The sequence below is a fragment of the Mus caroli genome, chromosome 12 (assembly GCF_900094665.2).
Source record: "Mus caroli chromosome 12, CAROLI_EIJ_v1.1, whole genome shotgun sequence".
NCBI lineage: Eukaryota > Metazoa > Chordata > Mammalia > Rodentia > Muridae > Mus > Mus caroli.
In genome coordinates, this window is record NC_034581.1 from 107360843 (window position 1) to 107374737 (window position 13895).

General features: G+C 59.3%; 1 protein-coding gene across 2 annotated transcripts in view; it reads right to left on the bottom strand.

Annotated features, from left to right (window-relative positions):
• Positions 1–1026: 1026 nt before the first annotated feature.
• Jag2 (jagged canonical Notch ligand 2) overlaps positions 1027–13895 on the bottom strand; it is a 21701-nt gene continuing 8832 nt past the window's right edge. Inside the window, exons 4-26 of one of the 2 annotated variants that reach the window (XM_021179076.1) lie at positions 13328–13579; positions 12535–12595; positions 9194–9324; positions 8989–9108; positions 8719–8832; positions 8239–8352; positions 7966–8079; positions 7832–7878; positions 7559–7732; positions 6721–6871; positions 6490–6642; positions 6300–6413; positions 5980–6093; positions 5755–5868; positions 5530–5646; positions 5061–5088; positions 4897–4982; positions 4277–4390; positions 4071–4186; positions 3419–3667; positions 2802–2933; positions 1863–2019; positions 1027–1711 (exon numbers count right to left, since the gene is read on the bottom strand). In XM_021179076.1, the coding sequence (XP_021034735.1) occupies positions 1215–1711; positions 1863–2019; positions 2802–2933; positions 3419–3667; positions 4071–4186; positions 4277–4390; positions 4897–4982; positions 5061–5088; positions 5530–5646; positions 5755–5868; positions 5980–6093; positions 6300–6413; positions 6490–6642; positions 6721–6871; positions 7559–7732; positions 7832–7878; positions 7966–8079; positions 8239–8352; positions 8719–8832; positions 8989–9108; positions 9194–9324; positions 12535–12595; positions 13328–13579 (3269 nt within the window). In that variant the 3' untranslated portion in view covers positions 1027–1214. The remainder of the gene's footprint in view (positions 1712–1862; positions 2020–2801; positions 2934–3418; positions 3668–4070; positions 4187–4276; positions 4391–4896; positions 4983–5060; positions 5089–5529; positions 5647–5754; positions 5869–5979; positions 6094–6299; positions 6414–6489; positions 6643–6720; positions 6872–7558; positions 7733–7831; positions 7879–7965; positions 8080–8238; positions 8353–8718; positions 8833–8988; positions 9109–9193; positions 9325–12534; positions 12596–13327; positions 13580–13895) is intronic. The other variant, XM_029484922.1, reaches the window with a different exon arrangement.

Consider the following 13895-nt stretch of genomic DNA (forward strand, 5'->3'; position numbering starts at 1 on the left):
GCGCTGAGGTCGACAGAACCAACTGACCTCTTAAGACCCCACATCAACATGACCCAACCCTCAGGCCATGTCCCACTTCCACCTACGTCCCAACTGCACATGGAGAAAAGGAACAGAACCCAAAGAACAGGGAGGCCAAAACATTTAAGTTATTAAATCAAATATACAGAGTGATTCATTTAATATGTACATATTTACAGAAATGCACTTTCACAAGGAGGGTGGCCGGGGCCGGCAGGTGGGCAGCGGCCTGGTGCCCACGGCAAACGCTGACAGCTGGGAGGGGGTCTGTGTGAAGGCACTTGTCACAAGCTTCAATACTGCCGCCGTCCCGGGAGGGAAACCGAGCAGTTGGGAAGGGCACTTCTGAAAGCACAGTTGGAGATCTCTGGAGAGTTCTGGGCAGGAGGAAGCAAGGACAGCAGGCTGGAGGGGCTAGCCAAGGCATGGGCCAGGTTTACGTGCCAGCCTTAGGCCACACCAGTGACCTCCAACCCCACTGACAACCACAGGCGCCACCAACAGCTATGGTAACCGGCATCACACGGGCCACCACGGGTCCCACTGACAGTACGCCAGCCCAGCAGTCAGTGCCACTGACAGCCACAGGTCCCACTGACATCCACAGGCCGGGCCAATTGCCATGGGTACCATGGACAGCCACAGGTCCCACTGAGAGCTACAGCTAAGACAACAGCCACAGTCCCACTGACAGCCTCGGGCCATGCTGTCAGCCACAGGTCCCACTGAGAGCCACGGGCCACACAGAAAGCCACAGATCTCACTGAGAGCCAAAGCCCAGCCCACAGGTCTCGTGGGCTTTTGGGCCTCAAGTGAGAGAGAAACCCAAATGAGGAATAAAAAAGAAGGTTCTGTAAACAGCAACAGCCTGTGGTAACAAACATTATACGATTTGGTGAGAACACACACACACACACACAAACACACACGCCCTGCTCTCCTGCCACAGTGCGTGCGGACGCGGAAACTTTACAAAAATAGCAATGATCCGAGAATACTCCGTTGTTTTCCGCCTGACAGCCGTTGAATAATTTATACAAGGTTAAAGAAACGTAAAAAATAAACATTTGTTTTTTGGTTTTGGTTTTGTTTTTTACACAAAATAAAGAAACTATGCACACGGCCTTGGCCTCCTATGGTCCGGCAGGCAGCGTGGTGCCGGCAAGGGTTCTGGGTGCCAGCCTGGAGGCTGGCTACTCCCTGCCAGCACGGCGCACATCCTTGGTGCTTCTGACGGCGCGGTTGTCCACTTTGGGCCCTGGAGCCCAGCAGGCTGGCCTTCCAAGGGAGCAGCTGGGGTCTTTGGTGAATTTGTGTGAGATGAACTTCTCTGCCTCTGGGGAGTCCCCATCTCCACGGCTCAGCTCCTCGTCCTCCTCGTCCTCCCCGCCAGCCCCATGGCCAGCTGGCCCGGGCAGTGCCTCGCCTGCCCTGCGGGGCGGTGGTGTGAAGTTTTTGCACTGGTAGAGTACGTCCTTGTGACCCCCAGTTCCCAGACCGCTGCCGCCTGGCCGCTCAATGGGGTTGCGGATGGGATTGAGCGGGGCCCACTGGTTGTTGGCGCTCTCATCCCGTGGTAGCCGGCTCCTCTCACGTTCTTTCCTGCGCTTTCGTGTCCACCATACGCAGATAACCACACAGGCGAGCCACAGCACACTGAACACGCTGCACAGCACGGGTACCAACAGACCTGGGTAGAAGAAGAGGTAAACATCCCGTGTCCACATGGGCCAAGCAGGGACTCTTCTGGTTTCCAGAATGAAGCTGGGTGGCAGCAGACACCTCTTCACTGCAGATTCCCACTGGTCTCGAGTCTGGGAGCCCCTACTACCCCAGCTTACCTGTGGAAGAGCCACCCATAACAACTGTTTCCACCTTGACCTCGGTGACAGCCAGCAGCAGTGAGCTATTTCCTCTCTGAGTGATAGCAGCCACGATGGCGTGGGCTGTGCTCTGGATCAGGCTGCTGTCAGGCAGGTCCCTTGCAGGGCTGAAAGACTGTGGCAGAGGATGACACTGGGGGATGGCCCAAAGGTACCCTTCCTACATCCCAGGAGCCTGTTATAGCCACTGCCCAAACTCTGATCGGGTCCTAGCCAGATGTACAGAGGGCTGCCACGGGTAGAGCTGAATCAGTGCTGCGCTACACACGGCAAGGACCTGACAGGGCTTGGAGACCAAGAGACGGGAAGCTCAGTGAGGTTGGATCTTGATGTAGAGGATGCACCCGCCAGATAGATAAGGGCCTGGCCCTGCCCCTGTCAAACCCCTGCATCCTGTATGGGGACCGCTGGCCTTTCTCAGGCCACTCAGCTCCCAGATCTGAAGAGCTACACAAACAATACCAAACAATACCAACCCCAGAACTCTCTCTCTTCTTGCGTGCTGGGACCCGACCTGCACCCAAGCCATTTCCTCACGATAAAACCCAAACTCACATCCTTGTTGCCTTCCCATCGAGCAGCTGACCCTACGGACTGTCAGTGACCACCTCGACAGCCTGATGTTCTTCTCTTCTAGCTCTGGCCCCTACCCACCTGCCGCATGCAGTCCACGTGGATACAGCTTCCCCACCCAGCCACACTCAGCTGTGGAAGTCCTCAGAGGGACGCTAGATCTGGCTCCCATCTCAGTTCCCACCGCCCCGGGTCTCCATTCATTCCACCATGTAAGTGCCTCCCCGTCATCTTCAACTCTGCCACTGCCCCGCAGGATGCCAGAGTGTCACTGCTGCTGAGGGTCTAGAGGCCTGCTCAGTTCAGGTCACCGCCCACACTCACCACAGCCACCTCCACAGCACTAGCCCCCGAGGATGCTCGATCACAGAGCAGCAGGAGGAGGCGGTCGTGTGCCGCTGCCCTCGTGGCAGGCAAGGCTCGGATTCCAGAACAGATAGCGCCCACAGTGGTGCCCTGGGCAGATAAGCAACAGGTTAGCGGGGTCTAGGGCCAAGGTCTGAGGCCATGTCTCTGCTGACAAGGAGCCTACCCTGCTCCTGACCCAGTCTGTCTGAGGCAATGGGAGGAGCTTGGAAGGGCCGCCGTGAGTTCGAGCCCCAGTTCTGGGGAACGGGTAGGCTAGTTCGGAACATCCAGAGGGTGAGGATGGGACACATCAGAAACGGGAACTCTCCTTTGCATGTCAATCCAAAGTAGGGTGGCCCACGGCACCCGTGCAGTCTAGACCCCAGGAACCCTGGGCACTTTAACAGCCCAGCCTGGACCCACTCTCTCTTGCCCAACAACGCCTAGGCTCAGTGCTTTCTCGTGTGATCCATCTATCTGCACAGCCACGGGGCTTCTGGACCTACGTGAGCTGAGCCTCTAGAGAGAGAGAGCAAGCGGACTATCACTCTAGGGGTAAGCCTGGGAATCCTGGGTCCCCCAGGAGCACTCACCTGAGGCACTTGATCACGGTTGAAGCGCAGTGTGAGTCGAGCACAGTTGTTGTCCAAATGACTGCTCCGTGGCTGACAGGGGGTGCTGGGTGGCAGAGGCTCCTCTGCTGTACACTCCCCCCAGTTCTCACAGGGTGGCTGCAGGCACTGACCCACGGCCTTCTCCCGACATTGCTGCCCTGGGGGGCACTGGGCACTCAGATCGCTGGGCTGACCAGAGAGCAGGCAAGGCTTCCATCCGCACCATACCTGGGAGAGACACGCCCAGGAGACACATGGGAGCGGGAGCACAGTCAGGCAGCACACAGTGCACAGTCAGGCAGCACAGAGAGAAGACGTCAAGGAGTCAGTAAGTTTCAAGTCAATGTCTCTACCACCCAGGGGCCCTAGGGAGGCAGGCAAAACTCCAGTCCAGAGAGGACTTTCTGCCAAAACAGAAAGAACTAGGCAGAGAGCCTGGGAGTGGACAGAGAAGAGAGGCGGGCCCAAGGCCCCTCCCAGCTCATCCCCTTAGGATGGCCCTCAGAAGTGGGCAGCCTTATCAACCTACACCTCTACCCCTGCATCAGCCTCTTGATAGCTGAGTGAGCCTAAAGGCTCAAGATTACTCAGGGTCACAGTGCAAGAGGGGCGGAAGAGGGGCTGGCCCCACCTTGCTGCAATCCCGGTGGCCATCCAGGCAGCGGCAGCTGTTGCAGTCTTCCATCCAGGAACTCCCGTGCGGGAAGGACATGCCCCGGGACCAGCAGGGCCTCGTGAATATGACCACTGTGGTGAGAAGGAGGAGGCTCAACAGAGTGTCCAAGCGCTGGAGGGTGGATCTGGCCCCTGCCCTGACCACGGGCACAGACAGCCTACCTTCCTGGCACCTGGGGCCAGAACGACCTGGTGGGCAGCTGCAGCGGTACCCGTTGATCTCATCCACACACGTGGCTCCGTAGGCACAGGGCGAGGACTGGCACTCATCGATGTCTGCAAGGAGAGCGGCTGTGTTCTTAGGGGTGTGCACCCCACCCAGGGACCAGCGTGTGGGCGAGGCAGGGGGCTGGAAGGCTGTACCTCAGGCCACCTGTCGCACAGCTACCTAGGCTGTCTCTGTCTCTGCCCATCTGAAGCCTTCTAACCCTCAGGCCCTCGCCCTCTTCTACTGCCTCTGTGCTGCATGTACGCAGGGACCTCTGTGCTCCGCTCTCTCTGAGGTGGCCATGTACACAGAGGCATCCTCACAGCCTGAGGGGGCAGGAGCATTCCACCCTGTAGCCCCTCTCCCTCTTCTCAAGATGCAACTGGCTCTTCAGGAAGGAACTAGGCTCTCATAGGATGCAGACATACTCATGGGAGGCAAGAGAAGGCTGCGGCCATGTCCCTGTCAGGATGTGGATGTTTATGCTTCCCGGCTTTCGACACTGAGATTGTCAGGAGAGGGCCCCAGATGAAGCCCCCAACCCTAGGCCCTTCCATCCACCTAGGCTGCTTACTGATACGGCAGTCAGGACCCGCAAAGCCAGGCGCACACTCGCAGCGGAACCAGTTGACGCCATCAACACAGATGCCTCCGTTATAGCTGCAAGGGAGAGGGTGGCCATAAGGGGTCCCCTAGGATGGGCCCTGCCCCCCACCAGCCTCCTGGGCCGCCACTCACCAGGGTAGAGGGTTGCAGTCATTGGTGTCTGGATTTAAGGGGAAAGATAGGGTGGTTATTTCAGCACACTCTTGCCCAGGACACTTCTGCAGCACATCTCTGTGTCTGAGGCTCGTGGGTAGACACTATCCTGTCCATACCAGCCTGGCACAGCCAGTGGAGAAGTACGAGGAAGGCTCAAGACCCCAAGGGAAGCCACCAGGAGTGGGAGCTATAGTTGGAATGGACCTATGTCTTAGCAGGAGCCCAAGCCTGCAGAGTGTTAGATCAGGGTAGGTAGAAGGACCCTGCAGATATGGCACAGGGACTGAATTACAAAGTGGCAGAGCAGGTCTCAGAGTGTGGATGTGTGAGGTAGGCAGGTGGAAGAGTGGTTCTTCCTGGAAGTTGGAAGGAGGGATGGGGGTGGGGCTGGGTGAAGTTAAGCAGAACCCACAGGCCTCCCCCACCTGAAGCCCCTCCAGCTCACTATGTGTGCAGGTGCGGCCCTCCCAGCCATCCCGGCAGATGCAGGAGAAAGAGTCTCCGCTGCCCACGCAGGTGCCTCCATTCACACAGGGATTGGGCACACAGCTGCTGTTCTTGGCTGCAGGGAGGGAGAGGGGAGGATTGTGATGCCTGGGGCAGACCACAACATGGCTGGGGTCGGCAGCCCAGGGCTAGGGGAGGCAGCCAGCCTGGGTAGGGTGCTCACCGATGGTGCAGGTGCTGCCCTTCCAGCCCGGAGGGCACGCGCAGCGGAAGGTGTCACCGCTGTCATAGCATGTGCCACCGTTGCTGCAGGTGTAGGCATCACACTGGAACTCGCCTGCAAGCACATGGCCGCTCAGTGGGTGGGCCATATTGACCCCAGCAGGGTCCTGGCAGGCAGCCCCTCCGCTTGCTCGCTCACTCGTTTGCAGGGACCCCAGGCACTTACGTGAGTGGCAGGTCTTGCCCTTCCAGCCATCGTCACAGGCACAGTAGAAGTCATTGACCAGGTCATAGCAGCGGCCGCGGCTGTGGCAGGGGTCGGGGAGGCAGTCGTTGGGATCTGGGGGGAGGACGCCGGTCAGCGGGGGTCACCGGCGCTGGGGAGGGCTTCACGGAGAAGAGCAAGAGCTGGGCCCAAGCACATGGGAGCCTGGGATTCCACCCCATGACTTCAGGCCCAAGCACACAGTGCTGAGTAGGACATAGGGGTGGAGCCAGGCCTTAGCCAGTGGGGGCAGTCCGGGTAAGGCAAGGGTGCAGACTCACTGATGTCACAGAGTTCGCCTTCCCAGCCACTGGGGCAGAAGCAGCGGAAGGAATCCACTTCGTCAATGCACGTGCCCCCGTTGCGGCAGGGCTGGCCCATGCAGTCGTCAATGTCTGCGGGAGAGGTTAGGTGAGCTGTCCTTGTGGCTGGCCAGCTGGCCCCACCCCACCAACTCTGCTCACCACTCACTTTCATGGCAGTAGGTGCCTGTGAAACCGCTGTCACAGATGCAGGAGAAGTTTCCCCCAGGCAGGCTGACGCAGTGCCCGTGAGGGCCACATATACCAGAGGGCGCGACACCGCGTGCCCTGGACCCTGCCTCAAACCCGCAGCCATCGATCACTGTGGCAAAGAAATGGACAGGGGTCAGACCCATCTCCACCAGGGTACCCACCCAGCCTGAAGGGTCGCATCACGTACCTCTACATGCCCCGCCAGGGCATGTGTCCCTGGGCACCGAGCAGTTCTTGCCACCAAAGTCTTCTGGGCAGGCACAGTAGTAGTCACCCTCAAGGTTGTAGCAGCGAGCACCATTGAGGCAGGGGCTTGGTTCACAGAGATCCATGTCCACCTGCAGGTAAGGAGTGGGGGATGCATTTGTGAGTATCCAGCTCTAGATAGAAGCACTGTTTCCTATAGACAACCAGGCCTCTCTGCCTTAGACCCAGCGGTGCCAAGCTGAGCTTGAAGCTCCCACCCACCCGAGAATGTCTGAGCACCGTCAGCTGGACGGAAACACCTGTGGGCCACCAGCCCCCTCCTGCCGCCCTCGCCTCCACAGCAGCCAAGCTTCCTCTGCCTCCCACAGACAGCATCCGGTCTTGGCTCCTCCCGCCGGCAGGAAGGCCAGCTTCTGACCCCCATGTTGCCAGGCTGCCCTCAGAGCCAAGAGAGGTCCTTCCTACAGCCAGCACCACCATGCTCTGGGGACCCGAAGTCAGGCCTCTGCCACGGGCCACTAAGAAGCCCACAAGGCCAGAACAAAACTATGTGCAGCTCAGGACAAGGGAGATCACCCAACAGGGGTCAGGGTAGCAGCCGTGTGGAAAATCACCCGTTTCTTCCCAGGCCCACCCTTGACCCATGATGTCCGCACATCAAATACACAATTCTGCCTTTGGAGGTCCTTCTTGCAGGCTTCTACTCTACACAGTCCCATACAGGGAGTGAAGCATATAAGATTGTTGAGACAAGGGACAAACTGGCTTTGGTGACCCTCCCAGACAGGGCTCCCACCAAAGCCCCTCTAGGTTATTACCTCACAGTGTGGCCCAGAGAGGCCCCGTGGGCAGTGGCAGCGGAAGCCATCCACCAGGTCCTCGCAGATGCCACCCCGGCGGCAGGGGCTGCTGGCACACTTGTCGTACTCTAGTTCGCAATGGCGACCTCCAAAGCCCCGCGGGCACACACACTGGTACCCATTGACCAGGTCCTAGGCGTGTGGACAGGTGGGTGGGTGAGCGAACCTCATACAACCCTGCCTGCCTCCTCCAGCCACATTCCACCCTCCCAGACTTGGCAGCCCCCTTACCTTGCAGGTGCCCCCATGCTGACACTGCCCATGGCAATCGTTGATGTCTGGAGGCAGAAGGGCACGCGGGTGGGGTCAGGGGGGCCCTCTGTGCTCCCCAGCCCCGCCCACCGGCGCCGCCCACCCATACTGACTGATTTGGCAGTTGATGCCCTTCCAGCCCGGGAGGCAATCACAGTAATAGCCGCCAATCAGGTTTTTGCAAGAAAAAGCATTAAGGCACGGCTTCCCTTCACACTCATTGGCGTCTGTGAATGAGACAAGGGAGCTGTGGGGCACGGGCCCCACTCACCCACTGGGCCCTGCACCTGACGCCCGCAGCCCCAGCAGTGCCAGCAGCAGCAGCAGCAGCAGCCACATGCACAGCACACAACCCATGCACAGACAGCCCCCCAGGGAGCCCTTACCCAGCTGGCAAGTAGCCCCCACCCACTGCTCTGGGCAGATGCACTCGAAGCCGTCCACCTGATCCACGCAGGTACCACCCGCTGCACATGGGTTAGAGGCACACTCATCAATGTCTGCCGGGGGAGGAGGAAGAGAGAGAGAATGAAAAAGAGGGAGGTAGGTAAGGGTGCGGCCAGCAAATGAGAGGACACAGTCAACGGGTACAGACTATGGCCAGTGAACGTGGGATCATGTCTAGTTAGACCCATGGACAGAGGACATGGGGTGTGGTCAGTGAGTAGGGACACAGTACACGAGGTCTTAGTACACGGAGTCTCAGTACACGGGGGTCTCAGTCTGCAGCAGGGAGTCACAGTCCCATGTAAAGCAGCAGGAACCAATTGTTTGGCTGCAGTGTCTGCTGTGCAGCGGATTCAACCACTCTGTCCACACCCTGAAGTGCTACCCACTCCTACCTTGTGAAGCCCCCAGACACTCACCGAGTGCACAGGTGGGTCCGCTCCATCCCGACGGACAGTGGCATTCAAAGCCAGACGGCACTTCGTGGCAAGAGCCCCCATTGGCACACGGGTTGGAGGCACAGGCGTGCTCAGCTGCAGAACCAGAACGTGAGTGGAGCGATGCCCACTGAACTCGAGCACGCCTCCCCGAGCCCACCAGACCCAGAGTTCACAGGGGTACAGCCCACTGTACAAGGCAGTGAAGAAAGGCCTCTGCCAGGCTCCCTGAGAGACAGCATTCCAACCTACCCCGCTCGCAGTTCTTGCCCAAGTAGCCATCTGGGCAGGCGCAGAGGTATTGGTCAGGCTCAGCATTGATGCAGGTACCCCCGTTGACACAGGGGTGGTGGCTGCCACAGTAGTTCAGGTCTGGGCACAAGGGTAGGGCTCTCAGGGATGGGCCCAGTGTCAGAGCTTAAGGCCTGGCCCTGCCCACTGCCCACCATCTCTCTACCTTTGTCACAGAGCAGGCCACCCCAGTTGGTCTCACAGTCACAGTGCCAGGGTTCCACACAGCTGCCATGCACGCAGCCAGGGTAGGGGACACACTCGTCACAGAACTTGCCCTGCCAGCCGTAGCTGCACCTGGGGGACCGAGCGAAGAGGCCATCAGCCGGGCAGATGAGGAAGGGGCATGGGAGGCAGGCACAGAAGTGCAGGCCACCCCTACTGGGTGGTGGTCCTGGAGAACAGCTCTGAACCAAGCAGGGGTTACGGCCTGCCGGCCAGTCTCGCTATCACAGACATTCCCGGCCACTGGCCGAGATGGTCGGCCCAGCTGTCCCGTCACTCCCCCTGAGCTATTCTAGGACTCAGCTCTGAGCCAGGCGCCTGGAAGGAAGGCCCAGCTGGGGGAGGCCCAGGGGTACAGTGCCAGGTGCTGCTCACCAGGTGCTGCTGGGACACAGCAGCAACTGGGATCTGAGAGGGATGAAGAGGCATCAGGAGAGATTCTAGCTACCCTGGTCCAAGGGCTCTGTGACCTTGGGTGCCGCCCATATCCTCACTGCTACTCAAGGGCAGAGGTTTCTCTGACTCCTAGGACAGTCCAATCCAGTGGCTGCCCAGCCAGCCCTATGGGAGCGCCACACTGAGTGGGGCTGAACCCAACACGTAGACCCGAAGACCTCGTCAGAGGCTGTAATCTTACGACCTGGCTCTGACCACACTGGGGACTAGTGTAGCCTCTGGGGAGTCCCTCAGGATGTAAGTAGGTGGCCGACACAGAACCAGCAGGTGTGAGAGTACAGGGCTCCAGTAGGGCTGCCCTCTGGGCCCTGGACAAGACTCTGGGGGCCCCTTCCTTAAAGGCTAAGGTCCTGTGGGGCAGGAATGACGTGCAGGCCACGTCACTTCCACGCTGACACCCGCCACAGGAGTTATTTTTATAGAAGGAAAAACCACAGCCCTTCCTGAGCTGCCCTGGAGCCACGCACACAGGCACTTATCAGCCCGGCTCACCCAGGCTCACATAGGGAAACTGAGGCTGGCTCCGGAACGTCCAAGGCAGGTCCACAGTAGGCCTCCCCTGTCTCTACTTGGGAGTCTTCTCTCCAGGTGATACGGGGAGTCGAGGGGCAGAGAGGGCTGCGACTAGCCTTGGGTCATCCACCAGGGAACACCAAGGCTAGCTTTGAGCCCAGACCCCGTGAGTCCCAAGGGCAGGTTCTCCACCCTGGGCGGGCCATCCCACACCAGACCCCACCTTGTGGCTTTCCTGCCAGCCGTTCCAGGGCCTGGGGAGGGTGGCAGGAAAGCACGGCCATCTCCGCAGTAGCATCCGGTTGGGGAGGGGTGTCCTCTGCTGAAACCTGAGCTCTGGACAGCAGGAGGCCACTTGGCCTCACCCTCTGGCCCAGGGAGAGGGTGGCACTCACCTCCCACCCCCTACCCTTGCTTTCCTCCCCAGGGCTCCTGCCTGTGTGCTACCCACAGCCTTTCTGCACAGAAGGAAGTTGCTTCATTTTTCATCTCCCTCCAGCACTGACCACTTTGGAACGCTGCTGGTATAGCCATCAAGATAACGTAATATACCTTGGGCTACAGAGTGAGTGTGGGGTTAGGCTCCTGCGTTTACCACCAGTGGGGCACATCTGCCCAGAACCCAAGCCCAACTCCAGCACAATGCTCAGAGCCGGGCTGTGAAAGACTGCACTGGGGCAGAGGGCTGTGCGGATGGACGATTTCTGCTGCCTGTCCCACCTCCATCTCCCTCCTTGGATGTGGCTCCTGGAGTAAGAAGCCAGCCCATCCTGAGACAGGTGCTCCTTGCACTGCCTTGAGTCCTGCCAAGACTGTCTGAAACCACATTGTGTGCAAGTGGCACCTGGGATGTCTCCACTGCAAACCCATCTCTTTCTGCCCAAGGACCAGCCTAGCTGCTGAACACATCACTAATGCCACTATACAACCCCCCCCCCAGCCCATCTCAACTCCCCAACTCCCTGGCCAGCCCCTCCAGACCAAACAGTACACATCCCCATTATCCTCATCTGAAAACACACAAGGTATACCCACTGCTCAGAGGGCACTCAGGGACAGTGAGAACCAGGATGGCAGGAGAGCCTTGGCAGGCCTAATGCTGTGGCTCCCCTGAGTCTAAGATGCTCATCTCCAACCCTTTTCCTACACCCTCCAACCCCCTGGGCCCCCACGCTCCCAACTCACACATCCCAGGGTGCCAACCTTTGCCTCTCTCTATCCTCTACCCCTAACTTGACCTTATCACCTCCATCACCTTTATTAGCCCCAATGGCTTCTACTCTGCTCTGGGCTGCAGGACCCCGCTCTGTCCTCCTTACCTGTCTGTCTACAAGCCTCCGAGTGCTGCAGGCCAAGCCATTCCCAGCCCCTCCTCTCCACCTGACCACTGGACTGTAAATATACCTGATTGCCACACTCTGTGCTGCCTTAAGGCCAGGCCTGTCCAATGCGCCCTGCTTGGCACACACTAGCCCGCCTCTCTGACAATCATCCCTATCTCAGCCACCACAGATCCACTGTTTAGTGGCTCAAGCTAGCAGGTTTGCAGCTCCTGCTTGACCACACCCCCCCTCCTAAATCAAACTCATCATCAAATTCCTATTCCTCGGAACGTCTACAGGTCCATCCCACCCCTCCACCCCACTGGCCCATCGCTCTCTTATACACCTTCTTCCTCACTGCCACGCTGTGTGGTTCTCCTCAGCCTCTCTTGATAGGGCTCCTCTTCCCCCTAAGCCTCTCTCTGAAGAATCATGTCAGTTTCCCCCACTAGCATGCCACGGTGACTTCCTACTGTGTTCGCCTGGGCACCAGACTCCTCACATTTATGTAGTGTTCATATGTATGCATACCACACACATGATCACCACACACATACACACACACACACACACATGTGCACATGAACGCACACACGTATGCACAAATGCACACATGCGCACGCGTGTGCGCGCGCACACACACGTACATGCACACACACTTGCACATGCATGCACGCACACACACACCCCTTAGCCTTTGCTTCTTGGTGATGTGACTACCTGGCCACTTTCCCTTGTCCCCTTCTAGCTGTCCCATGGAGAAAATGTCACTGGACATGCCACATGCTCAGGACAGCAGTGCCCCCTTCGTGGCCACAAGCTTTGTAAGGGCAAGGTTCCAGTCCAACTCTATAGCATCCGATTCCCTGCATGGTGGGCACCTGGCATGAAGCACCTTCTGCATGGCCTACTAAAGCCCGCAGGGTGCCCCAGCTGCTGCAGGCTCAACAGCAGCTCGGGTGAGGAAGGGAAGGGCAGGCATGGTGCTCACCTGCACTCCCCAGGCACAGTGCATCCCCCGTGGAGCAAATTACATCCTTGTTTACACACGGCTGGAACAGAGGGGCAGAGAGAGGCACAGCTGCAGCCAGCCATGCTAGCCCTGCCCGGTGCCCATTCCCAGCCCCACACTGGGAGACAGACCNCAGCCATGCTAGCCCTGCCCNGTGCCCATTCCCAGCCCCACACTGGGAGACAGACCACAGCCATGCTAGCCCTGCCCAGTGCCCATTCCCAGCCCCACACTGGGAGACAGACCCCAGCCATGCTAGCCCTGCCCGGTGCCCATGCCCAGCCCCACACTGGGAGACAGACCACAGCCATGCTAGCCCTGCCCGATGCCCATGCCCAGCCCCACACTGGGAGACAGACCACAGCCATGCTAGCCCTGCCCGATGCCCATGCCCAGCCCCACACTGGGAGACAGACCCCAGCCATGCTAGCCCTGCCCGATGCCCATGCCCAGCCCCACACTGGGCGACAGACCACAGCCATGCTAGCCCTGCCTGATGCCCATGCCCAGCCCCACACTGGGAGACAGACCACAGCCATGCTAGCCCTGCCCGGTGCCCATGCCCAGCCCCACACTGGGAGACAGACCACAGACCCCAGCCATGCTAGCCCTGCCCGGTGCCCATGCCCAGCCCCACACTGGGAGACAGACCCCAGCCATGCTAGCCCTGCCCGGTGCCCGTGCCCAGCCCCACACTGGGAGACAGACCCCAGCCATGTTAGCCCTGCCCGGTGCCCATGCCCAGCCCCACACTGGGAGACAGACCCCTCACCTTCTTTGCATTCCTTGCCCATCCAGCCATCCATGCAGGCCTTGTTGCCGTACTGGTCGCAGGTATAGTGGCCAAAGAAGTCGTTGCGGGGCCGGCAGAACTTGTTGCAGGTGGCACTGTAGTAGTTCTCGTCACAGCGCACTCGGATCTGCAGCTCCAGGTGTGCCACGTGGCCGCTGAAGTGCAGGCTCTTCCAGCGGTCCTCGGGGTTGATCATGCCAGCGTGCGACACCCGCTCAATCAGCAGCTCCTCTTTGGGAGCAGCCGAGTTAGCTGGCGGCAGCGGCTACCCATCTGTCCCCCAGGGGTGCCACGCGGGCCCTACCAGGCAGCTTCAGGGGCAATGGGGCAGCCAGGCAGAGGAAGGCTGCCAGCCCTGCAGGAGCCAGGGCGGAGCGGACACAGTCCAAGGCCCTACGAGAAGGCTGGGCAGAAGCTCTAAGCAGGATGCTTTAACCCTGTAAGCTAGCACCACTGCTCCTCTCCCACAAAGGGTCAGGAAGGCTCTATGCTCTAAGGGTCAGGAAGGCTCTATGCTCTAAGGGTCAGGAAGGCTCTATGCTCTAAG